The 25,660-nt window shown below is 36.1% G+C and overlaps 1 protein-coding gene across 3 annotated transcripts in view; it reads left to right on the forward strand.

The window, feature by feature from the left end:
- Positions 1-1,623: 1,623 nt before the first annotated feature.
- LOC150093231 (AP-1 complex subunit sigma-2-like) overlaps positions 1,624-25,660 on the forward strand; it is a 120,864-nt gene continuing 96,827 nt past the window's right edge. The window contains exons 1-2 of one of the 3 annotated variants that reach the window (XM_090413859.1): positions 1,624-1,759; positions 17,633-17,811. In XM_090413859.1, coding sequence (XP_090269985.1) covers positions 1,757-1,759; positions 17,633-17,811 — 182 coding nt within the window. In that variant the 5' untranslated portion in view covers positions 1,624-1,756. Of the gene's footprint in view, positions 1,760-1,874; positions 1,895-13,736; positions 13,834-17,632; positions 17,812-25,660 lie in introns of those variants that run through there. The other 2 variants (XM_090413861.1, XM_090413860.1) reach the window with 2 other exon arrangements.

The following is a 25,660-nucleotide window of genomic DNA, read 5'->3' on the forward strand; positions in this document are numbered from 1 at the left end:
TGTGTGTAGGTTTGCGGTAAACTGAGAAGGAGAGACAGCCAGAGGGAAGACGTGTGACAGGTGTGTCTAGGAAAGGAAGAGAGTCGTTTTTTTCCATTTCAATGGTGAATTGGATACGTTTCTGTTGTTTGTTTAGGTGGCTAAGGAATGTATTTAGAGCTTCGCGTCCGTGGGGCCAAATGGCGAAAATATCCTCGACGTATCTGAGCCAGATTTTGGGCTTTAGACATGCTGTCTCTAGAGCCCGTTTATAATATATGTCTATTTATAATATATGTGTATATATATATATATATATATATATTTTTTTTTTTTCTTTTCTATCACTAGAAGTCAAACTAGAAAAAAGATTTGTTAAGTACGTAGATTTAGTTTACTGGTATAGAAAGCATGAGCATGTAGCTTGGTTCTGCATACAGTTGTATTCTTCCGATGATGACCTCGATATAAAGGTCGAAACGTCAAGTTTTATTTTATTTGTAATTAATAAAATAATCTGTTCAACACGTGTGTTTTTGAGTCCCTAAATCTACAAATATGAGTGCTGATCACCGTGTAACCCTAAAAGAAAGAATACTGTACTTTTGCTTTCCTTACAAAACGAGTGACATTTCTCGCCTGCTTTCTGTACTCCTCATGCAATCATTACCACACATTTTTGCTACCTTCACAATGTCTTCTTCCAATTTGCATGCTTCACTTCTTCATTAATTTCACATTTATCTTATATGATTTCCTGACCTTTAGAATGCATTCAGTTGCAATTTTAATTTATATTGAGATAGAAATTCTGTGCCCAGTTATGGGCACCAGGGTTTCTTCGTGATGGGGAGGAAGTGGAGAGGGTCCAGAGACGAGTGACCAAGATGATAGCAGGTCTGTGGAGTGAACCTTATGAGAATAGGTTGAGGATTTGTGGGTTGCAGAAATTGGACGATAGGCAAAGGAGGGGTGATATGATTGAGACATTCAAATTACTGAAGGGTTTTTATAAGATTGATCCAGAAGATATTTTTGAAAATATGACTGGTGGTGGGAGGACTAGGGGCCATGCATGGAAGCTGGGCAAGAGCATGGTTGACAAGGGTGTTAGAGCTAGGTTTTTTACTTGGAGAGTGGTGAATGAGTGGAATAAGCTTCCAGAGTCTGTTGTGGGTGTTACGACCGTGAATGAGTTCAAGGCAAGATATGATAGATACTGTGTGAATGTTGAATAGTTGTTCCAGACATGATGTTAGGGCCTCCCTCGATGAGTCTCTCGACTCCTTGGAGTTTCCCGGAACAATAATAATAATAATAATAATAATAATAATAATGGATTTATTAAGCCAACATATTTATTTTCCTTACCTTTAGAATGCATTCAGTTGCAATTTTAATTTATATTGAGATAGAAATAATGGATTTATCAAGCCAACATATTTATTTTCCTGACCTTTAGAATGCATTCAGTTGCAATTTTAATTTATATTGAGATAGAAATAATGGATTTATCAAGCCAACATATTTATTTAAATGCCCTCTTTGTGATTGCTTATAAAACTATATAATTCTAAAGACTTGCCTGTTCAATCACTAATACTTCCTGATTGTAAATATTGACGATTATTTGTGATATAGGGATGAAAAGTGACAGCAAAAGGGATAATAGTCTTTAGCTAGGTAGACTTAATTTATGTGGCTGTGAGTGCTGCTTAAATCCCTGGAATAGTAGTTCGCGTTTAGAGTTTGTTAAAATTTAATATAATCTGCAACAATGGTGAGATAAACCATAAGTCTGTTTTCGTAGTTAATAAAATATTAGTATGCCTATTGAGCTGAAAATTCTTGCCATAATGTAAATGACACTGGTAGAATTGTGACAATTTCTGTGTATTCTGTTGTATTTTTATTTGTACGTGAAGAATATCGTGGCTAACTTTATTGATATAATAAAGTACATTTTTTTAAAAAAATGATTACAGCAAATCTTGGGAAAAGGTGTACTGATTTGTGATCGATGAGCATATTAGGTTTAGTCAAAAGGCAACTTAGCATGTGACATTTATTTATTTATTTTTTTGAAATTTAGTTGGAACTTATAACAGCATGAAAAACATAAGGAATTACTTCAGTTTCAGTAGAAGCCCAGCTAGTCATTCTCGTCGAAATGTTTTCCAGAACCTCCCCCCCAACACACACACACACACACCACACCACACACAAAGTAATCACGCCGGTTTTGAAAATACCCACACGATTAACAGACAGTTCATTTATTCACTGTGGATGCTGCAAACATCACATATAATCAATATATAAAATATATATATATATATATATATATATTTAAACCCACCAGAGTAAAATTGCCCTGTAGATTTTCTTCAGTTTTCACATACTTGTCATGTCCAAATGGATTAATTGGACATGCCCTATGGGAAATTAAATTTCACTTTGGTACTAAATTAAAAGCTGATGCTATCTCTTTAATTAGAGATTCAACCCCCATTGTTCAAATCTTTCAGCCAGGGCAATATCTTATGAAGATTTTTAGATACTATCATTTGTATTATACTTTGTTTTATCAGTCCCACACATGAGAGGTTTCAGAACTGATAGTAAATGTTAATGAGGTATGGGCAAGAGTTGGAAGAGAGAAAGAATCTGTTAATGGCCTTTTTTGAGCAAGTGGGAGTAATAGTCTTCAAAAAGAGGCAAATGAGAAGTTAAGAAACAACCCAACAGATTTGGTTAACATATCTAGTGCACGTAGCATGCTAGAATATTGCTATTCATTTTTTTTTCTCCAATTCAAATGAATTAAAATGTCAAGGCATTATTATTAAGAGAGACCTCCAGGGAGTCAGAGACTCATCAAGGGAGGCCACATACCACACACACACACACACCAGCTATCATACTTATTCTTGAATTCATTCACACTGCTTGCACTCACAACATCCAAAGGCAATCCATTTCAATTACGCACCACCCTCTGAGAGAAAAATCTAGCCCACACCCTTCTTGGCGGACTTCATTCTCAGCTTCCAAGGATGCCTCTTATCCTTTTTCCACTCTCCATAAATTGAAAAATTCCATCAATTGAAATCCTGTATGACCCTTTCAGAAGTTTGTAAGTCTCAATCATATCACCCCTCTTTATTCTGTTTGTTAGTGTCTGCAGTCTACAAATTCTCAATCTGTCTTCGTAATCAGTATTCCACAATCCTGATATCATTTTTAACACACTCTTTGTACTCTCTTTCCAATATATCAGAATCACAATGGAAACCAGGAGACCCGACCTGCACACAATAGTCCAAGTGAGAGCTTATCAAGGCCTTGTAAAGAGGCAAAATAACATCCTTATCTTTACATATGAACGTTCATTTCAGTGTTGCAATTATTTTTTGAGTTTTATTTGCAATCTTTGTCACATGGCCTTTGAACTTCAACTTCCTATCTGTTAACACTCTGGGATCCCTAGCCTCATCAGTTTCTTCTAGCCTAATCCCACTAATATAATACGACATTGGATATATAGCCATGCCGAAGTGAATGACTTTACATTTACTCACATTGAACTGACACCCATTTCTCCATGCCCACAATTCCAGCCTATTCAAATCATTCTGTAAGTACTGCATATCAGCAGCATTCCTGATTACCTACCTATCTTTGCATCATCTGAAAATAGCTGTATGTCACTTGTCAAATCCTTCATAATATCATTAATGTACAGATTGAATAACAGCGAACCAAGCACTGATCCGTGTGGTACACCACTTGTTACCTTAAACCTTGCAGACTCAGATCCCCTGTATACCACTTTCTGATATCTATCAGTCAGCCATCCTCTTATCCATGCTAATATTGTATAACCCAAACCCATTTTCTCCAATTTATGCAACAATCTATCATGCTGTATTCTGTAAAAAGCCTTAGCAAAATCCAAAAGTGTCATGGTGTATCTATTCCCCTTATCTGGTTCAATGGTATCATTGTTATAGAATGTGAACAAGTTGCTAAAGCAAGACCTTCTCTTAGTAAACCCATGCAGTTCATTGTAAAGGAGATTCACCATCAACCCATTTCTGAATGCGAACCCTAACCAATTTTTCCAAAATATTCACCACCACTCCTGAGATACTAATTGGTCGATAGTTGGATACATCAATCTTTGCATCACCAGCCTTGTGCAATGGGATTACCATATATTCCTTCCATTCCTGCAGAGTCTTCCCTGTTCTGAGACTCATAATAAACAGCCTGGTCAAAGGAATGGCCAGTTCAGCTGAACACTCTTTTAGCACACGTGCTGATATTCCATCAGTCCCTATTGCAGAATTCCTATTCAATTTGTGCAACAGCTCTAATACCTCATCTTCACACACCTGCATTTCTTCATCTAGTGAAGAGGTAGCAGTAAACTCAGTGTTGCATGCACCAGGTCGATAGTTTTTAATGAAAAGGACACCCATTAACTGAGCAACCTGTTCTGCATCTGTAACCCTCATGCTATCTGGATTTAAAAGCATTATTCTTTCATATTCATTCTTTCTTTTACTTGCAGCATATCAATAGAATTCTTGTGGGTTGTCTTTAGCACACAGAGCCAATTTCTTTTCATACTCAGACTTTGTTCCGTACAACAGTTGTGACTATTCTAGCCTGCTGCTTATAACGTTCATAATGGACGTCATCTTTATGCGATCGGTATTCCTTCCACATCCTCCTTGCCTTATGAATCTCTTGCTTAATAAGATTATACATTCCATTTGATTCCAACTTTATTTATTCTTTGAACTCTCAGGACACATTCTGATATTGCATTATTTAGTATTGTTTAATGCTTCCCATGCATGCTCAATATTCTTTCCTTCCAGCAACTGATCCCATTCCACTGAACTCAGTATACTCCTCAGGTGGTCATAATTTCCTGCTTTGTAGTTCAGCATGTAACTTTTTCTGAATCGAACATTCATAAATTTAGCCACTTCCCAAATGAGTACTGCATGAGCACTGTCACCAACCAGAGGCAGAATAGTTACGTCTTTAACCGAAAAGCCCTCTCACTATAATCAAATCTAACACTCTTTGCCCTCGAGTTCCTTCTGTCACATGCTGCTTAAGGATATTGTCCTGCAACAGCTCGATAAATGCATTTTCATTCTTCTCATGAGATTCTACTGCTACCCAATCAATATTTGGGTAATTAAAGTCTCCCATTATGATTACTCTTTTTTGTACTCATCTTTTCTATTTGGTGATGCATTTCTCCATCACCAGCAACCGATCTGCCAGTTGTGTAACAACACCCCACGGTGTAATTGATCTTATTAGATTCCACCTCACACTAGATGGCTTCAAACTCAGTGCCACATGAAATATTGTTAGTAGTATTACTACAATCATGGATCACAATTCTAACTGGATTCAAGTCATCCGATATCATTAGCAGCACACCTCCTCCTCTCCTATCCACTCTATCCTTACTAAAAATACTGTACCCTTGACACTCGATACCAGTTAGTAGGTCTGATTTTGATAGCCAGGTCTCACTAATACCTACAATTTGAGGTCACAACATATTGACTAAGGCAATAAACTCTATCCCTTTGTTTCTGATACTCCTAGCATTTGTGTACAGACATAATAATCTACCTGTTTGTTCTTTTGTATTGTCTTGTCTGCTGTATATGTCTTGTATCCTGTATATTTCAAATTTCTTTATTTCCTTTGGCCATTCTTTTATTGATTCCCACATATTAAAAGTGTAGTTAATTTCAACTTTGCATAAGTTAGTTATCTAACACAGAATGTTTAAAAGTAGCAGTAAGCATTTATTATTATTATTTGACACCTCCATGGAGTCCAAAGACTCATCGAGGAAGAGTGTGCCAACAGTATCGAACAATTTGTCCCCTTCCAACTACTAACCACGCTCAAACTTACTTAACTGAGCCATTAGTAGCAGAGGCTCTACCAATCAACCAACCTTTGCCAGCAATCGACCAACCTTTTTGGTGACATACAGATGACTCATGTATTTCATACTTTATATTACTGCAAAAAAAACACTGCACAGTAAGACATTTTGTCATTCATGGAAACTACAACTCTCATTTTTTTGTTCGTTGCTTTCAACATTGTTCGTGTGCTTTACTTTAGCAGAACCTCACATGTTGTAATGCACAATTACAAGAAGTATGCACAAGCGGACATTTCAGTTCATTAAAAAATTCCACTAGATAATGACTTCTCTGAGCAGAGTTGATTTTTATTCAAAACTCCAGAGCTTAACATGTATTGCATGAGACCAACTTTAATTATTTTTTTTATTTAATTTAATAAATGTTGTATAAGACCCTGATCAGACCACACTTACACCATTGTTCTCAGATTTGGTCCCCAGGATTTGAAGGGGATAAATTAACTGGGTACAAAGGCAGATAACAAAGACAGTTTCAGGACTGTACAATGTTAGTTATGAGGATCAGCTGAGGGAATATGGACTGCAGAGTTTGGTGGATAGAAGAAGGAGAGGTGATATGATTGAGACTTTTAAACTGTTGAGAGGTGGTTACAGGGTTGACACTGGAGAGTTCTTTCGCTTGGTTGAACAGCGGGAAGAAGTGACGACAAGGGGCCATTCCTGGAAATTACGAAAGGAAACTGTGAGTAAGAGGGCGAGGAGTGGTTTCTTTGCATGGAGGGTGGTTGAACTATGGAATGCATTGCCTGATGGAGTGGTGAGAGCGAGAACGGTCAATGAGTTTAAGGAGTGGTATGATAGACTTTGTGTTTCCTAGTAGGGACCTCCCATGATGAGTCTTGATAGACTTGTGTTTCCTAGGAAGGAGCTCTCGTGCTGAGTCTTTTGACTCCTTGGAGGCCTAAATAATAAGAATATTAATAAACAGAGGCACATTTTTGCCGATATTAACAGTTATTATGGCGGAAGTTTATTTTTCACTTGGTTAGACTATAATAAATTTAGTTTAATCCTTTATCCAAGTGTAAGCAAACCAAGTTTGTTTGCTTACAATTGGATAAAGGATTAAACTAAATTTATTATAGTCTAACCAAGTGAAAAATAAACTTCCAACATCTTTCTCTAAATGCAGAGTAATTCAATAATAAGGTGGTACAACTGTTGGCAACTCCTATAGGTAAATATGACCTCTCCTATTGCTTCTGCCTTAGTATCTCCACCTTTGGGTCTGCCTCCCACTGACGAGACCTCAATAAAGGTTGAAACCAGTCTAGGTAGTGGCCCTTCCCTTAATGCATAGCAGTATACATGTCCGCAAGGAGATGTGCTTTGCATTATGGGAGATACTGAGACAGGGAGTGATGAGAGCTTGGTCCACCTTTGTTCGGAGTTGCCTGGTGTTGCACTACCTTACCTCAGTCCTGAAGATATTTTCAAGCGCAAACTTTGTTTGCTTACACTTGGATAAAGGATTAAACTAAATTTATTATAGTTATGATGGCAGTTAAAAACTAACTCTGATCAAGCATGGCATATTGAATCAACAGTCATTCACCTTTAATGACTAAAAGAGCTTTGCTTACACTTGGATAAAGGATTAAACTAAATTTATTATAGTTATGATGGCAGTTGAAAACTAACTCTGATCAAGCATGGCATATTGAATCAACAGTCATTCACCTTTAATGACTAAAAGAGCTTTATCAATGTTTAAGTTGTCAATACTTCATGGGTCAGAATTTTAAGAATTTACAACATTATATATTATTTTATGCCAGTGCACATTAGAAGGCTTACATTGATAAGTATTGCTGGCCTGATTGGCTGAGTAGTTAGCATAACTGCTCTCCAACCAACAGGCTGCAGGTTCAAATCCTACTGTGGGCATGGATGTTTGTGATTATCTTTAGGTGGAGATGAATTTCATTGTCCATTGTGAGACACCACCCCACTTATTGAAGGTTCAAAGTTGCTTGAAATAGTTCCATGTTTGGGCTGTAGAGCAAGATTTCTGTACCATGTAAACAATAAAGAAAAATACAAATATATATATATATATATAATGAATAAAAATAGAAAAAATACTTAGCCTCTCACAGTATGAATATACTGTAGGTTTATGAATAAGCCTTTCATGGGTGAGAGCCATATAAAAAAAAGTTTGAATTCAGTTCATATAATGGTAAAAGATCACTTACTTGAATTGCTTAATTATTCCTATGGCTTCACATAGTCATTAGGCTTATTATAGATGGTCACCATCATACATGTGGTATGATGCAAAAATCAAAAAAAGTACCAAATTTTAGTACTGTTCAGTAGTTATTCAGTACTTTTTTTTTTTTTTCCCCCACCATACTGTATTACTTTTTAATGGTATTAACTCACAACACTACAAAATCATATGAATTTATTTGGTCTGCTGATATTTTGTTGGATTAAAACCAGCATCCTTTGATCACCTACTTGAATTTCTTATTATTTCTAGGCATCATATAGCTGTATTACAAGGTGTACACTACAAATCCTCTCCATAACTTTGCTGACAATAGCACTCTTTACTCATCCTACTCCTTTGACAAACTACGTAGTTCCCATACATTGCATACATCAAGATCATCTGTAACCAATTCCTTAAATACTGATCTCCATACAATTCTTCAGTGGGACAAAGATAACCTATTTACCTACAATGCCACCAAAATGCAGTCCTGCCATTTTTCTCATAAAAGGGATCTCAGCTCACCTTCTCTCATCCTCAGTAATACACACATCACCAGACAGGATGAACTCTCTCCTTGGACTGACATTTATCTCCAACCTCTCTTGCCACAAACACATCAGATCAGTAGCTTCCTCTGCTTCTTAAAACTAGGCATTCTTTTCTGCTCAAGAAGCTATTTTACACCCGCCTAACTACTAACTCTATATAAATCCCAAATCTGCCTATTCTTAGAGTATTATATGCATATTTGAGGTGGTAGACCTAAAACTTCCTTCAAAATTCTTGATGCTGTCCAGAGGAGAGAAATTCAGCTTATAGATGGCCCTTCCCTCACAGACTCATTTCAACCTCTATCTCACAAATGCAGTTTTTCAGTTCTTTATCTCCTCTACAGGTGCTTCCATGGTCACTGGAGCAGTAACCATGGAAACACCATTGGCAAACATCATTCCTCCACTAGCTGTTAGGCCTGTTAAAACAAGAACAGCAGCTGTCCAACATCCCTTTACAGTACAACTGCAAACTCATCAAACCTGCTTCTCTTTTTCCTCTGGAACAGCCTTCCTCATGATGTATTTCCCAACAATTTCAACCTACAGTTCTTTAAGAAGAATATTAATAGGTTACTTCTTTCTCAACTCTTATCTACACTTCACTGATGTGCCAGAGGTTCTTGTACTTCACGTATGTGGGATAATATATATATATATACACACGACCATATCGTGATGACACATATTTTTTTAAAGATATTAACTCGCAACAAATTATGAAATCATATGAATTTATTTAGTCTGCTATTTTACTGGATTCAACTCACCATCCATGGAATATAAAAGCACACTTTTAGAAAACATAATACACCATTATTGAGTTGTTAGTTGTGTAATCATATAGCTAGACATGTACACTCCTTGAAAAGAAGTCAACAGACACCATAGTGTGATGTACAAACAGCCATGGCACCCATAATAAGATGTAGGACCTCCTTTCACTGCGGTGACTGCAGCAATCCTATAGGACATACTTTCCACAAGTGTATGATAGCGATCAATGGGAATTTTGGACCGTTCTTCCTGTAGGCATGTAATGAGGTCCAGAACGGACGTTCCCTGACCTTACTCAACTCTCCAGTTCATTCCACAGATGTTCATTAGGGTTGAAATCAGAGCTCTGTGGAGGTCAGTCAAGTGTAGTGATGTTCATATTCATAAACCATGCAGTTATGGTGGCAGCCATATGACACAGTGCATTGTCTTGTTGAAAGAGACAGTGGTCAGTTCTGTAGAAATGCCGCAAAGTAGGAATCATTGCATTGTCCAGAATGTTTAGCTAACTCTCAGAGTTCAGTGTTTTTAGCACTACAAACAGGGGTCTGAGGCCGAACCAGGAAAAACAGTCCCATACCATCACTGCCACCTCTGAATTTCATAGTTGGGATTTCACACTTTGGTAAGAGATGTTCACCGGGCATTCACCATACCCATCAGGAGAGGGTGTGATTTGATCTGTCACTCTGTAATGCAGGTTTCCAAGCTTCCACATCCCACTGTACATACTCTTTGCACCACTGAAGATGACACTGTATGTTGGTTCCGGTGATGTACATATTGCGGTCCTATCATGGAAAGCCACGTTGTGAATCTTGGTTCTGAATGTTTTTGTACAGATTCATGTTCCAGTCGATGAGTGTAACTCCATATTTAATGTGTCAGCTGATGAATGGTGGTTTTCATGTATTATTCTTTGTAGCACCCCTACAGTCACATTTGGTAAGTGTGGTAGGCCGTCCACTGCCAGTAGCACTTGCAGTTGACTCCCTGTGCTTCCATCTCAGTATAGTATCATTGAATGCTGACTTGGGGATGGTCCAAATTTTCAACAGTATGCTGAACAAATAGGCCTGTTACATGGCATCCCATTACAACGCCTCGTTCAAACTCTACGAGTTCCCTTCTTGCAACCATTTCACCCGGACACAGTTGCACTGACTTGGAGCATCATCTTCTTTCTTATTTTTTCCCTCCTCGTTTACCTTGTGGTGTCGAGGATTTTTTTCTACATTTAACTACTACCATATCAAGGATAAGGTGGTTAGCCCAATGCTTCCTGGGAGCACCATATTCCTCCAGTTTATATTGGCTACAAACATGTGACTCATTACATGGCATGATGCATCTAGTCCATGGGGGGTTATCCATTGACTTCTTTTCAAGTAGTGTATATGATATTGCAGCAGTAAGAGAGGCAAAGGCTTATATGAAAACTGAGGTAAATGGAGCTGCATAATGTATTACAGACCTTTATGTGAATTAGAGCTATGGGATTAGATGGTATGCCAGCTTAAGTTTTACAAGAAGATGCTAGAGAATTGGCAGTACCCTTGACCATATTGTTTAATCTAGCTTTTGGTTCTGGGTTAGTATGAAGGAAGTGAAAAGAGGGGAAAATAGTTCCATTGCATAATGGAGGCTCCATGACTGATGTAGCAAATTACCAAGTGATCAGCATATCAGGAGTCATCAAGGTACTGGAGAAGTTGGTCAAGAGGAAAATACAGGAATGGATAGACAGAAATGGGATGTGACATGAGGTGCAACATGGTTTTGTGAAGGGCAGGTTGTACCTTAATAACTTGCTCACATTTTATAATACAGTGAAAGCTGATACTGCTGGTCTTTGCAAAATCTTCTGATAGGATACCATGGAATTCTGATCAATAAATTGCAGTACATGGGGATGGATAGATAGTTGGTGAAGTGAATAAGAGGATGGTTGATATGGAGAGATATCAGAGAGTAGTTTATTCAGGAGTGAAGTCCAGTAGAAGTCCTGCGACTAGCTGCATGCTGCAGGGCTCTGTTCTTGTTCATTAACAATTTAATTTAATTTAATTTGTTCATTAACAATATAGGAAAGTCTTTGAGAGGAACTCTTCAGCTGTTTGCCGATGATGCAAAATTAGTTATAGCAGTAGTTAATACAGATGTTAAAATTTTGCTAGATGATTTGGATAGACTAGCAGTCAGCACAAAGGAGAATGGATGTCATTTTAATATGGCAAAGTGTAAGGTATGCATTTTGGGGTGAAAAGATTAGTAGGTTATTGCTAATGTTAGTATTAAGATGAACTGGATTGAGGACAATTTCTGTTGACTCTACAATTCCTCTCTTCAGTTCATTTGTAGCATCTAAAAATGTTTTCTGATTTGTTCCAGGAGTTTATCATCTTTGGTGTAACTGCAGTGTACCCTATTTTGGTCAGACAGAGAAATCCATTGAGTTGTGTGGGGAAGAACATGTGAGAGACATTACATATGGCAGAACTAGAGCCAGCACATTATCTAATTACGTTCTTACTCACTTTAACAATAAAGATTCTATCATTCATCCAGTGATGATCAGGAAACAAATCAAAACAAAACATTTTTAGATGCTATGATGAACTTGAGAGAAAAACTGAGAAACCGTTCACAATCCAGTCCATCTTAATGCTAACCCTAGCTATAACCTATCTGATTGTCACTCTTCAACTCCCCCATTTTGGTGTACACATGATCATGCTTGCATAAATGTGCTCAACAATGCTATAGCATCCAGAACACCTTCAAATATCAGCAATACATTTGAAACTTAATTTATAGCTGCTGTTCTCTTGTAATTTATATTTTTTGTATTTCTCTTTTCGTGCTATGCACCAGATAAAATCTTCTAAGAAGACAAAACTAGAATTGGCTTCTAGTCATTAAATTTCTTCAATTATTTCTGTGTGTGTATTTATATATATATAAAATATAAATATAACATATATATCATATAATATATAAATAAATAAACATAAAGACAATAATTTTTATGCAGGTTTCCCTGAGAACTGTAAATTATTTGAAGGGCTACTCCAGGATAAAAACATTGAGAAAGGCTGTTATAGACTGTCTTCAGACAGTCAGTTCTGATCTTCACAGTAGTCCAAGTAGCATGATCACTGTATCACACAGTAGTATAATCACATTCTTATCCTGACTTTCACAACTGTTGTAATGTATACTCTATTCAGTCCTGTATTCAATATTATTCTTCTTCCCCCCCCCCCCATTACACACATACACTACCACCACCAAATCATCCTGGAATATAGTTTCACTAGTATGGACTGCTTTCTATTTTGTCTAAATAAAACTTTATGCCTGGCAATATTAACCTACCTAGCAGTTGAGGTGGATGAAGTAGTGAGACCAAATTGCATTTATTATCCATTTATTCAATAGGTGTTACAGAATCGCATCCAGATTTAGCTGGACATCTATAGACATCATGGCTGGTTGGAGGGTTAAATTGACCTATCTGCCAAATAAATTAGCCTATTCAAAACCTCCTAAAGTGCTATCACATAAAAATTCTCTACTGTTACCCATCTCAGTTTTGCATCACCTGCAAGCAACTATATATCATCAAATTTTGGAACTGTATTGCCAGCATATTATTATTATTATGTGACACCTGCAGGGAGTCCAAAGACTCATCGAGGGAGTGTGCCAACTGTGCTCAAACTTGCTTAACTTTTTGCTGAGCCATTAGTAGCAGAGCCTCTACCAATCGACCAACCTTTGCTAAACTTTATCAGTCCTAGAATAGAATCCTGTATCACATCATTTATCCTCTCTTCACTGCTTCTTCTCCCTCATACACATTACCCTGATATCTGTCAACAGACATTACATACCCCAGCCACCCATTTTTTATTCATTTTTATTTGAATTTCAGTACCAATTTTTTCATGTGGTATTGTTAAAAGTAAAATGAAAAAATATTAAATTGTATATTGCTAATTGTTTTGGTTGAAGAGTGTTAAAAAGTTTACTGCTAGTGAATCTGTGTAGTAAAAGGCTTGAATATTCTTTTATACTTAAATAAATATGGTAAACACAAGTTAAATATGGAAAATTGGTGCTTTGAAATAATTTTAGTTATATAAACTGAGTACATGTTCATTTATTTTTAGTGTGAAGATAGTATTGCATAGATGACTGGGAAGATACATCCACATAGGCTGTAAGAAATGCAGAGAACTTACTAGGGCTTCTGACCCAGTGTCAAATTCTCGCTGTCTTGTGGTGCTCCCTGTTATTAGGTATCCACCTGGATTTTGATTAAATGTGGCTGGGCTGGGCTGAAGTGACAAATTAGGGCTTAGCCTAGCCCACCGATTTGTATTCCATATTAATTTAAATCATAAAATGATATAAATAATAATCAATGATACAGGGTGATGAAATGTCATGCCGGCTATAGCCTCACACAGTTAAATTAGGCCCTGCTGTTTTCATAAGGAACTAGGGTGAGCAGTGAAAAATCAGCTAAAACCAACTAACTCTCAATAGAATTGAAAAATAGGTGCCATCAATATATTAATGGAAAAGAGATGGAGCAAACAGAATTACAGAACTATCATGTCAACATTATTGGTATTACTGAGATAAATAAGTTACAACAGGTGAGGTACTTCTAAATGATAACTATCAGATGTTACTATTATTATTACTCCATACCATGCTACCCACTATCAGCATCTACACACTACATAAACCACAGTTATATTTGGGCAGGTAATCAGAAAGAGAAAAGAATAACTATAGTATTCAATGCTGAACACAGAAATAAACCTTGAATTGTAGGCAGCTTCAGGCAGAGTAATAGGGACAAATTTCAAAATGGGAAATTGAACAGTGACACTTATTTGTGCTTATATCTGACAGAAAGTTCTTGTAAGAAAGTAGAGGTATTTTTCAGGTAATTAGATAGGGCAGCAGACATGAAGTAAAAACTGGTTATAGTTGGGGATATAAACAGCAGAGTAGGAAAGGAATATTAGACTTAGAGAATTGTTTTGGGAAATCTGGAGTTTAGATTGCAAATAATAATAATCCTAATAATTGTATAAAGCTTTGATGAGACCACATTTAGATTTCTTTGCTCAGATATGGTCACCAGGATTTAAAGGGGATGAAATAACATTGGCGAGGGTGCAGATACAGATGATGAAAATATCAGGACTGTATAATGTTGGTTTTGAGGATAGACTGAAAGCATGCAAAACGCAGAGTTTGGTGTATAGAAGATGAAGGGAGGGATATGAATGAGACATTTAAGTTGTTGAAAGGTTATTATTGTTGATTGATACTGGGGTGATTTTTTTTTTTTTTTTTTTTTTGTGGTAGAATAAGGGGAAGGAACCAGGACAATTTGCAACTTCTGGGCCATCCCTGGAAGTTACAAAAAGAAGTAGTGAGTAAGAAGGTAAGAAATAAGTTTTTTCATGGAGAGTGGTAAGAGCATGGAATGCATTGCCCTGAGAGGGTGCTAAAAGTGCAAATGGTGGATGAGTTTATGGTATGATAGACCATGTTCTCTAGCATTGACCTCTCATGATGAGTATAACTCCATGGAGTTAGAAAAGTAATAATAATCCTTACTGAATTTCCATTCAGGACATGGAACAGAAATAATCACATAAAAAACATATAAGAAATAAGAAGTCTTATTGATTGTTATTGTTAATAGTGATATCTTCACACTGGTTTTGGATACCAGAACATACAGGAGATTAAAATAAAAGTGATTATCTTGTAGATAGAGATAAAATTTTGAACAGTATAAAAATGAATATTGTAATGAAAAGAAAAATATGCAGATACTCTCCACTTCAACCATCTGAAGTTATGGCCAAAATTTCTTTAAGAAAATTTTAATTCAAATTACTGTATTATGAAAATGTCATGCAAATTTCATTTCAAACTGCACTTCAAATACACAGCACTCATTATCTAGACAGTCTCCCATAGAAGCATGACTTATGCATATCTCTACCCAGTATTTAAGCCTTAATACACAGACTATGTTATTGTTGATGTGTTACACTCAAGAAAAATATAAGGAGGCAAAGCAATATGTAAAACTAGCTAAACAGAAGTCATGAAAGGTGACAAAATGTTTTGGAAGCTATTGAAAACCATATAAATTGATAAAAGAATACCCTAAAAGGAATAGCAATAGTAATGGCAACATGAAAAGGTGACATAATGGGAAATAAAACAATGACTTCACGTCACTTGCCTTGGTATCCCATAATGCAAAGCACATATCCTTATGGACATGTATGATACCATGCATTATGAGAAGGGTCACTACCCAGAGACCTCAATAAAGGTTTCAACCTTTATTGAGGTCTCGTGAGTTGGAGCCAGATCCAGAAGTGATACCAAGGTTGAAGTAAGTTTTTCCAACCAAGATTGGAAAAACTATTATGAAAAACATAAAATATCACACCTACACAATATTAATATGAAATAAGAGAAGACTTAATGGTAAGCAAGCAAGAGAAGAGGTATATATGGGGAGTTAAGTAAGCTAGATGTCAATAAGGCAATAGGACTTAATGATATATCACCAAGTGTCTTAAGGGAATGTTCCAAGAATTAGCATCAGCCTTGGCCTACATCAGATTACAAGAGCCTTGCAACAGCACAAGTCCCAAAGGAGTGGAAGGAAGGCAAAATTGTTCCACTTCACAAAGGTAGTGATAAGGATAAGGCAACAAATTATAGCCTGATCTGTATATCTGGAGCTGTAGTTAAGGTATTGGAGTGGATACAAAAGTGGGTTGATAACAGTGGTATTCTTTGTGCTTGTCAGCATGGGTTTATTAAAGGGAGGTCATGTTTTACCAACTTGCTTGTGTACTATAACAAGGTGACTAATGTATTGGAAAAGGAGATGCATATACAGTTGTATACTTAGATTTTGCAAAAACTTTTGATAGATTGAGGAGATAAGAGACTTTGGAATGATGGTGGACAAGCATCTGAAGTTCAGAGCTCACATTGTACAAGTTGTGAAGACACATCAGATTATGGAAATGATGCGAAAGACCTTAACTTGTAGAAATAAAGAGGTTCTGGTTCTATTGATCAGGCTTCATATGGATTATTGTACACAGATTTGGTCTCCTGGTTTTCATGGTGGTGATGAGGATATATTAGAGAGAGTCCAGAGAAGACTGACTAAGGTCATAACTGGTCTTTGAGATGTGGGATATGAGGACAGATTGAGGGAAAGCAGTTTGCAAAGCCTCATGAATAGGAAGAAGAGTGGGGATATGATTGAGACATTTAAATTGGTAAAAGATTGTTACCAGGTTAATGTGGAAGAAATTTTTCATAGAATGGGAGAAGCAGGTAGAACAAGACAAGGGGATATACCTGGAAACTGTATAAGAAGGGTGTGAGTAGGGCATAAGGAGCAGATTCTTTGCATGGAGAATGGTTGTTGAGTGAAATGCATTGCCTGACGTTGTGAATGCAGATATATTGAATATGAGTTTAAAGCAATTTGTGTCTGTGTGTGTGTGAGAGAGAGACAGACAGTGTTTGCCTCCCATGATGAGTCTTTTGACTCTATGGAGGTCTGCGTTAATAATTATAACTCCCTAAGGATTACATTATCAAGGAAACAAGTACACTATTAATAATATATTTAAGTTTTCTTTTTTTATTGGCACTGCTTATCCTCATGGCACTTCTGGTAATACAAGGATACAATATAATAAGAAATGTGAAGTTATTTTTTTTTTTAAAAAAGTCTTATTGTGTAACGAAACTAGAACCTTATTTATGAAATTTATACTCAATTTATATAATACTGTAAAAAAGGAACATAATAAGTTATCACAATTATGTGAGATTTTTACATTGCTACCAGAAATCATTTGGCATGTTAACCAAATAAAAGAGTCAGTTAATTGAAGGTTTGGTTATTTAAAGGTTGACAATAGACATCATTGTACTTTTATTCACAAGTTAATATAATGGTATGGAGAAAACAAATGCCTAGAATTTCATTATGAGTTATATTGTTTTTATTTTTCATTTTAGATGCAGTTCATGTTGTTATTTAGTCGACAAGGTAAATTAAGACTACAGAAGTGGTATGTGGCACACCCGGATAAATTGAAGAAAAAAATTACTCGAGAGCTTGTGACTACAATTTTGGCTCGTAAACCCAAGATGTGTTCCTTTTTAGAATGGAAAGATTTAAAAATTGTATATAAAAGGTAAAAGTTTATTAGCAGTTTATTAAAAAAATTTATTTTTTCTCTCATGTATAAGTTGATATTTAAACGTTTTACTTGAGTTTCACCATAAAGTTTGATCAAAGGAATTGAAGTTAGGTACTGTAAACATTAGAGGTGTCATGTCATTGGAAAAAGAGTTTTAGCTGGAAGGTAAACTACATAAATGCTATGTTCACATAATTGCTATTACTAAGATAAAGACGAGAAAAGCAGGTGAGATACTTATATTTGGGAAACATTGATCAGAGAAAAGGAGTAGCTGTAATATTCAACACTAAACACAACGATAAATTTCTCAAATAAGTAGCTGTCTTGAGTAGAATAAAATGATCAGATTTCAAAGTATGATGTTGGATAATGAGACTTATTTTTGCATATGATCACACCAGTGACTCTAGTAGAAAGAAAGAAAATTTTCAAGTCATTAGATCTGCCCAGCTTGACATAAATAAAAGAAGAAAATAAATTATTATTATTATTTTTATTTGTCACCTCCAGGGAGTCCAAAGACTCATTGAGGGAGGGCATCTACTCTACAGTTCTGCTTCCACCACTCAATCTAGCAATTGACCACAACTACACCAATGCCATCTACCACTGACTGCCACCACTAGTATTTCCACAGACAATCACAAACATCCATGCCCCACGCTTGGATTCAAACCCGCAGCCTCTTGACTGGAGAGCAGACACGCTACCCACTCGGCCAGCCAGGCTGGCCCTGTCTGGCTGAGTGAAATGTTGGTTGGAGACATGAACAGCAGAATAAGAAATGATTCCCAGACATAATAAACAATATTTTGGGATAATTTGCTGATAAAGGCAAGTAACTACTGGATTTTGGTTCAGATCATAAACTAATCATTAATAGTGCCAGGTTCCAACATGAAAAAAAAATCTGCATGGAGAAAACATTCAAGAAATAAGAAGGCTTATTGACTGTATTGTTATGTTAGTATTATGTTATTATTGAGAGTATCTTCATATTGATTCAGGATACAAGAGCATGCAGAGATTTGAAATCAAAAGTGATAATTAGCTGGCCTGGTTGGCCAAGTGATTAACGTACCCATTCTCCAACCAACAGATTGCAGGTTTGAATCCCATCATGGCATGAATGTTTCTGGTTATCTTTATGTGGGAGATGAATATCATAATCTGGTGAGAGAACACTGCTCTGCTTACTGGAGACTTGAAAAAAAAGGCTGCCAAGAGGAAGTGGTTTGAAAAAATACTGTCATTAAGTGTCTCTGTAAAAAGATGTGATATAGTTTTTAATTAGTGGTACTATGTGATTACTGTTATTTAGTTTATAGTATGGTTTAATTTGGTGTGCATTTGTATTTTGTATTTTTGCAAGCTTTATTTTTATGTACTATTATGGTGCAGCTTATGGTACTAAAGCATTCAAGGACAATAGTGGCCAATGTTTTATTAGTCAGGAAATTCAGTATGACGAACTTTGTGAGATACAATATGGCAGTAATGTATTTCTATTGATAGTGAGTGGTAAGTGAAAATAGAGTGTCAAAAGAGTTACAAAAGTGAGCGTCAGAAGTGCTCATATAGGGAATGTTTTATAATAAAAAATAAAAATGTGAAATGTGAGTGTTGAAGAGAACAAAGAGGAATATAGCAATGAGTGAAGTATGAGTCTGAAGAAAGGTAGCATGAAAGAAGTGATGCACTACAGGAATAGTGAGGTGGCATTAAAGCCACCTCACTAATGAATAAGAGGAGAGAAATTGCATGTATAGAGAGTCACTAACAGGAAAAGAATGAGCTAGAAAGACTAGAGAAGAATAAGAATGGAGAGGTGAAAGGAAAGAGTGAGAATATTAACAGCGTGAAACGGGAGAGTAAAAAACAATACTCTGTATTAATAAGGGATATGCTAAAGTGCATGATGTAATTGTGCTTTCTTCTTTTTATGGTAATCCCCAAAAGGTTGTTCAACCTGTACTACATTAGTATTTTAGATGGGTAGAAAGCTGAGAATAAACTTATTAACGTTAGATTTGAAAATCATTAGATTGTACCACTCTTTTGGACATACATGAGAAGAATTAAAAGACAGCAATAGAAGGAACAAATGAAGATGTGAAAAAAAATTCTGTGACTTTTGAGTTGAACCATGAAGAATCTGTGGTAAAATTAAATAGCTGCTGCAAGTTTTAAGATTTACAAGAGAGTAGGGGAATTGTTGATGGCAGTTCTGATGAGTAGTGTCCATGAAAATATTTATAGAAAATGCAAACAGCAGAAATGAATGCCTGTGTGAAAGAGAGTGGAGTGAATTAGTGGGAGATAGGTAATTTATCACCCTAATTGCACTCTTCTGTACCAAGTCAGATATTTTTAGGAAACTCTTAGGGACACTATCCCAATTTTAGAATAGTGTGTTCAGTGATTGACTGAATTTGCAAGTCAGAGTTAATAGTTGTTCAGAGATAAAGTAATGCCTGAAAAAGAGAGCTTAATTTTTTGGATGCTAAGGAGGAAATATTTGCAATAGTTTTATGCCAAGAGAGAGAGAGAGTAATCTCAAGAGGAGAAGTTTCATCTTGTTTAGCGATCTGGATGTTGTCGGAAGTAAGACTGGAAGAGAGAGAGGTTCTTTGTTTGGAGGAAATACAATTGGATTAAGTTCTACTAGCATTGAAATTAACAAAATTATCAGAAAACGATTTAAGAATGGTTTGGAGGGAAATTGCAAACTATTGTGACATAGAATTTAAGATTGTAGAGGGTGATTTATGTAGTACAAAGCCTCTCAAATGAATAAGAGGAGTGTGGCATCAGCAAAACTGTATTGGATTTTAAATGATTAACCATATTTGACTCATAGATCTTTATTTATTAAAACAATGTTTCTCTGACTTGTTTTGCTGTTCTGTATGTCTGACAGCATCTTCAGAAAGATATTTAACACAAACAAAAAACTCAAACATTTCCAACTGCCATTATTTCTATAAATTGAAAATACTGGAGTGATAGTTTTAATCACATTAATTATATTACATTAATTATATTAATCACAGGCACATCATGCACAGTCTATGCACTTTTGTGTAAACTCTGTATGTGATAAGCTCTTGTTTCTATTTAGTGTGCCATGTGAGCAAATGACCTTGGAAGACCCCCTTGAACAATCTGATGAAAGTACTGTATTCTCTTCTAAATAAGTCATGGAGATAGCATACCATCTACCATGGGATGTTCTGTGAGGATGTGTGCTGCAAGTCTGGCACATTAAATGGAAAGCAAGGACTCGTACGTCATGATATTTGGAAGTCAATAATTTGAGAGGTTGCAAATAATATTCACGACCTCTCTTATGCCAGCAGTCACGTAAGAGTTTACATAAGTATTTTTTAAAGAAATTGAAACATAGACTAATATATTAACTAAAATAAATGTAATTAGTACTTCCAATGTTTCGGCAAAGTCAAATTGCCATAATCAGGGAGCAAAATATATGTATGTGCAGGCACCACACTAAGTAAAGAGCCTAAAGCATGTTAACTGACAGTAGCTTAGTTCTAAATAGCGTCTCCTAGTGAGCTAAATTATTGGGCATCCTTGGCTGCTGGGCTGAAGTACAGAGGATGAGAGCTTCCCAAATTTCCGGCAGTTTCATGCAACCAAATTTGTTGAGATTAGGGTAGTTTAAGTTTTCAAGGGAAAAGTCTTTGGCATTTATAATTGCTATGATGGAATACAGTAGTCTTCTTCCAGCATATCCTATGGCAGGTGTCCAAAGCATGGGCACTGAGTCCTAAGTGGCTGTATGGTAGTAACAGATATGTGTTCAGTTCTGATGTTGGCTATCCTGCCTGTTTGGTCATAGCTGGATAGTTTACAATTACAAGGAACTTGGTAAACACCTGACAAGTCTAGGGACTGTAGCTAGTCTTTGGTGGAGGGATGCTAATTTTTTATATGGTCTGTAAGTGGTTGGAAGGTTGTATTTTTTTAGGATGTTTTTTAGTTTTTCAGATGTGTGTTGGGTATATGGAATGGGGATAGCTTTAGTGTAGGCTCTGTTCTGGAGAGTGGGAAGAGGGGAGTGTGTGGTTTTGAGGTTTTAATATTTTTTGGATATGGTAGTAATTTTGCCATTGGCTAAGAGGGTTTTGTGAATGTGGTTAAGTTCCATGGAGAGGGTGCTGTTATCTGAACTATTTAATTGATACAATCTACTCTTAGTGAATTAATTAAAAAGTTGTATTGGATTTGCAGTCAACTGGAGAGGGTCATGATATATAAAAGAAAGAGAGTAAGTGGAACAGCCTTGTGGACCACCAGCATTAGTTTCAGAGTTTGAGGATAAAGAACTGTCCACCATCACATGTAACGTGCATCAAGAAAGAAGGCTGTCAACCCAGTTGTAGAAGTCATAAGGTAGACTATATTGAAGAAACCTACCTAATAGGCTTTTTTGCAAAATCAGATCAAATGCTTAAAGGTATTAAGATCAATCTCTTAAGATTTTTCAAGTGGTTGTTGACAGTGGCAGAAACCATACTGGCAATCATTTATTAGTTGAGAGGCTAGATGACATAGATGTTGAGTATTAATAGTTTTTTCTGTTACTTGAAGTGAGTGAAATTGGACAGCAAATTAGAGGGCAAAGATTTTTCATCCTTAGAAATTGGGTTTGTTCAAACAGTGTTCAAACCAGTTTTAACTTATGGATCTGAGAGCTGGGTCAGAAGTAAAACACTTGACCAAAGACTAGAGACCACAGATATGAGAGTCCTGAGAAAAATTATAGGCATGAACAGATGGCATCAATGGCAGTATCATATTAAAAACGAGGATATTAGGAAAGAACTTGACATTATCTGCATCCAGGAATGCGTTAGAAGAGCTAATCTCAGGTGGTATGGTCACTTAAACAGAATGGGCGAGGAAAGATTAGCAAAACAAGTGTTCTCTGCCAGGTTAGCAGCAAAACGACCCAGAGGAAGACCAAGATATAGGTGGATTGATACGGTACAAAGTGCTTTAGATGATAGAAATATAAGATCTGATAATGTTGGAGTCTTGACAAGTAACAGACTGATTTGGAGGAAAATTGTAGATAGGAAATTAATAATGATGTAATTTTTTTCATGTAGTACTATCATATCCTGTACACCCCTTGAGGGTACATGGCAGGAATTTGATGATGATGATGATGATGAAATTGGGTTTATCATCATCATCAAATTCCTGCCATGTATCCTCAAGAGGTGTACAGGATATGATAGTGCTACATGAAAAATTTACATCATTACTTACTTCCTATCTACAATTTTACTCCAAATCAGTCTGTTACTTGTCAAGACTCCAACATTATCAGATCTTATATTTCTATCGTCTAAGGCACTTTGTACCGTATCAATCCACCTATATCATGATCTTCCTCTGGGTCGTTTTCCTGCCAACCTGGCAGAGAACACTTGTTTTGCAAATCTTTCTTCGCCCATTCTGTTTAAGTGACCATACCACCTGAGATTAGCTCTACTAATGCATTCCTGGATGCTGACAATGTCATGTTCTTTCCTAATATTCGTGTTTTTAATATGATATTGCCATTGATGCCATCTGTTCATGCCCCTAATCTTTTTCAGAACTCTCATATCTACAGTCTCTAGTCTTTGGTCAAGTGTTTTACATCTAACTCACCTCTCGGATCCATAAGTTAAAATTGGTTTGAACACTGTCTTGTATACAGCTAATTTAGTGTTTTGACTAATTTCTTTCTTATTCCATATAAATTTATTCAGATGAACTTCCTACCATACCAGCTTTGTTGATTCTGTTGTCTGTTTCCATATTTAATTTACCATCTTCACTAAAAATCGTGCCTGAGTAGCTAAAATGTTTCACCTGTTCTATAGGTTCTCCATTCACACTGCAGTTGATTTTTCAATGTTTGTGCCTATTTTCATTGTCTTTGTCTTGTTATTGACCTTCATACCATATCTATTACAACAGTTATTCAGTTTAGTCAGGGAATCTTGCAGACTTGTAACGGATTTATTTAGAAGTATAACATTGTCCGCATAAAGCAAAGAGTTGACATTAACATCTTCAATTTTGATGTCAGGTTTAATACTGCTTTCCTTCATAATGTGATCCATATAGATAATGAATAACCAAGGGGGATAATGTATATCCTTGTCTCACACCAGATTTAACATTAAGCCATCTTCCTGTGCTTCCTTCAATTCTAGCTGCTGACTTACAACTCAAATAAAGACTAAGTGTTACTTCATATAATTCCCCATTGACACCATATAACTGTAGCTATTTGAAAAGCTTCTCTCTTGGCACCTTTTCATATGCCTTTTCTAGATCTACAAAACTTAAATGCATGTCTTTGTTATATTCCCATGATTTCTCGACTATTTGTTGTAAAGTGAAAATCTGATCCTGACAACCTCTATTTGGTCTGAATCCAGCTTGTTCTTCACCAGGCTTTTCTTCCACAATCCTTTTCAACCATTTCTCAAATATACTTGCATAAATCTTACCAACACTCAGTTGAGAAATACCTTTATAATTCTCACATTTAGTTTTATTTAATTTTTTTATGTAGGTACTATGAGCGCTCTACTCCAATCATCTGGAATTCATCCCTTTGTCCAGACCCTCTGAACTATTCAGTGCAGCCACTGTAACACTTTTTTCCATATATACGACAAGGTCAGGATTGGACATTAGGTCAGAATTCCCAGTCAGTTCTTCACATTCCTTTAAAGCAGTGTTTCTCAAACTTTTTTCGACTACGGAACACTTTACAAATCCTGAAATTTTCACAGAACACCTTGGTATTTTACAATGTATAAATTAATAATTAATTGGTAATTTAGCTGATTTTTTGTTATTAATCAATAATTAATTATTAATTAATTATTAATTAAACATCAATTAATCTATCATTAAATTAATTTGTGCTGATAAATTAATTTAAAAATGACAAATTCGAGAACTTCTCGTGGAACACCTATTCACCTTCTGTGGAACACCAGTTAAGAACCACTGCCTTTAAAGGCTATTTGGAGGTCTCCTTTGACCCTTCATCAGAATTGGGTTTAATATGGGCTAATTTCCAGGCTGCAGGATAAATACCAGTGGAATAGGAGGGAATAAAATGGCAACAGAGAACAGCATCAATTCTGGAGCACGAACCTTTAAATCTTCACTGCGAATATCACAAGACTTCTTGGTGTCCAACTTGCATAAGATTCTTCTGATCTTTCTGGCAAAATATTGAAGGAGCTATTGAATGTTATGTCTTTGGAATGGTTTATTATTATTGTCTATGCAGGATTTAGAGGAAAAGTAAGTAGCAAGGTGAACAGCATTTTCTGTGGTTAACGATGCACTGGATCCATCTAAGTGCAAAAGAGGTGGCTTTTGTCCAACTGTAGTGTAAGTATGGTTGGACATAAAGTACAGCTAACAGCTTTAGCAAGATACCCAGAAAATGAAAAAAAGGAAGAAATTTGCTATTTTTGTATAATGCAATATCTTGCTTTTAGCCCTTTCAAAATCAGTTTTGGATGTGCTAATAGTTTACTTGTAGCTGTTTTGGGATTTAGTATAAATAGAAGAGGAAACTGGAGATCTCAATGAATGCCAGTTGCAATATGGCCAGTTTTCTTCTTTTGTACAGCCTTGGTGCACTTTTTGAAGAACAAAAACTTAGATAAGAGGTTATAATTTATAGTGGAATGAGGAACAAATGTTTTCATATCAATAAGAATTGCTCACTGATCTATTTATTGCAGATGTTTGGAGCAGAAGACTGAAAACAATAAATGAAGTCATAAAA

This window comes from Typopeltis vanoorti, chromosome 24 (assembly GCF_054136105.1).
Source record: "Typopeltis vanoorti isolate ZY-2024b chromosome 24, IOZ_Tvanoo_1.0, whole genome shotgun sequence".
In the NCBI taxonomy this organism is placed as follows: Eukaryota; Metazoa; Arthropoda; class Arachnida; order Uropygi; family Thelyphonidae; genus Typopeltis; species Typopeltis vanoorti.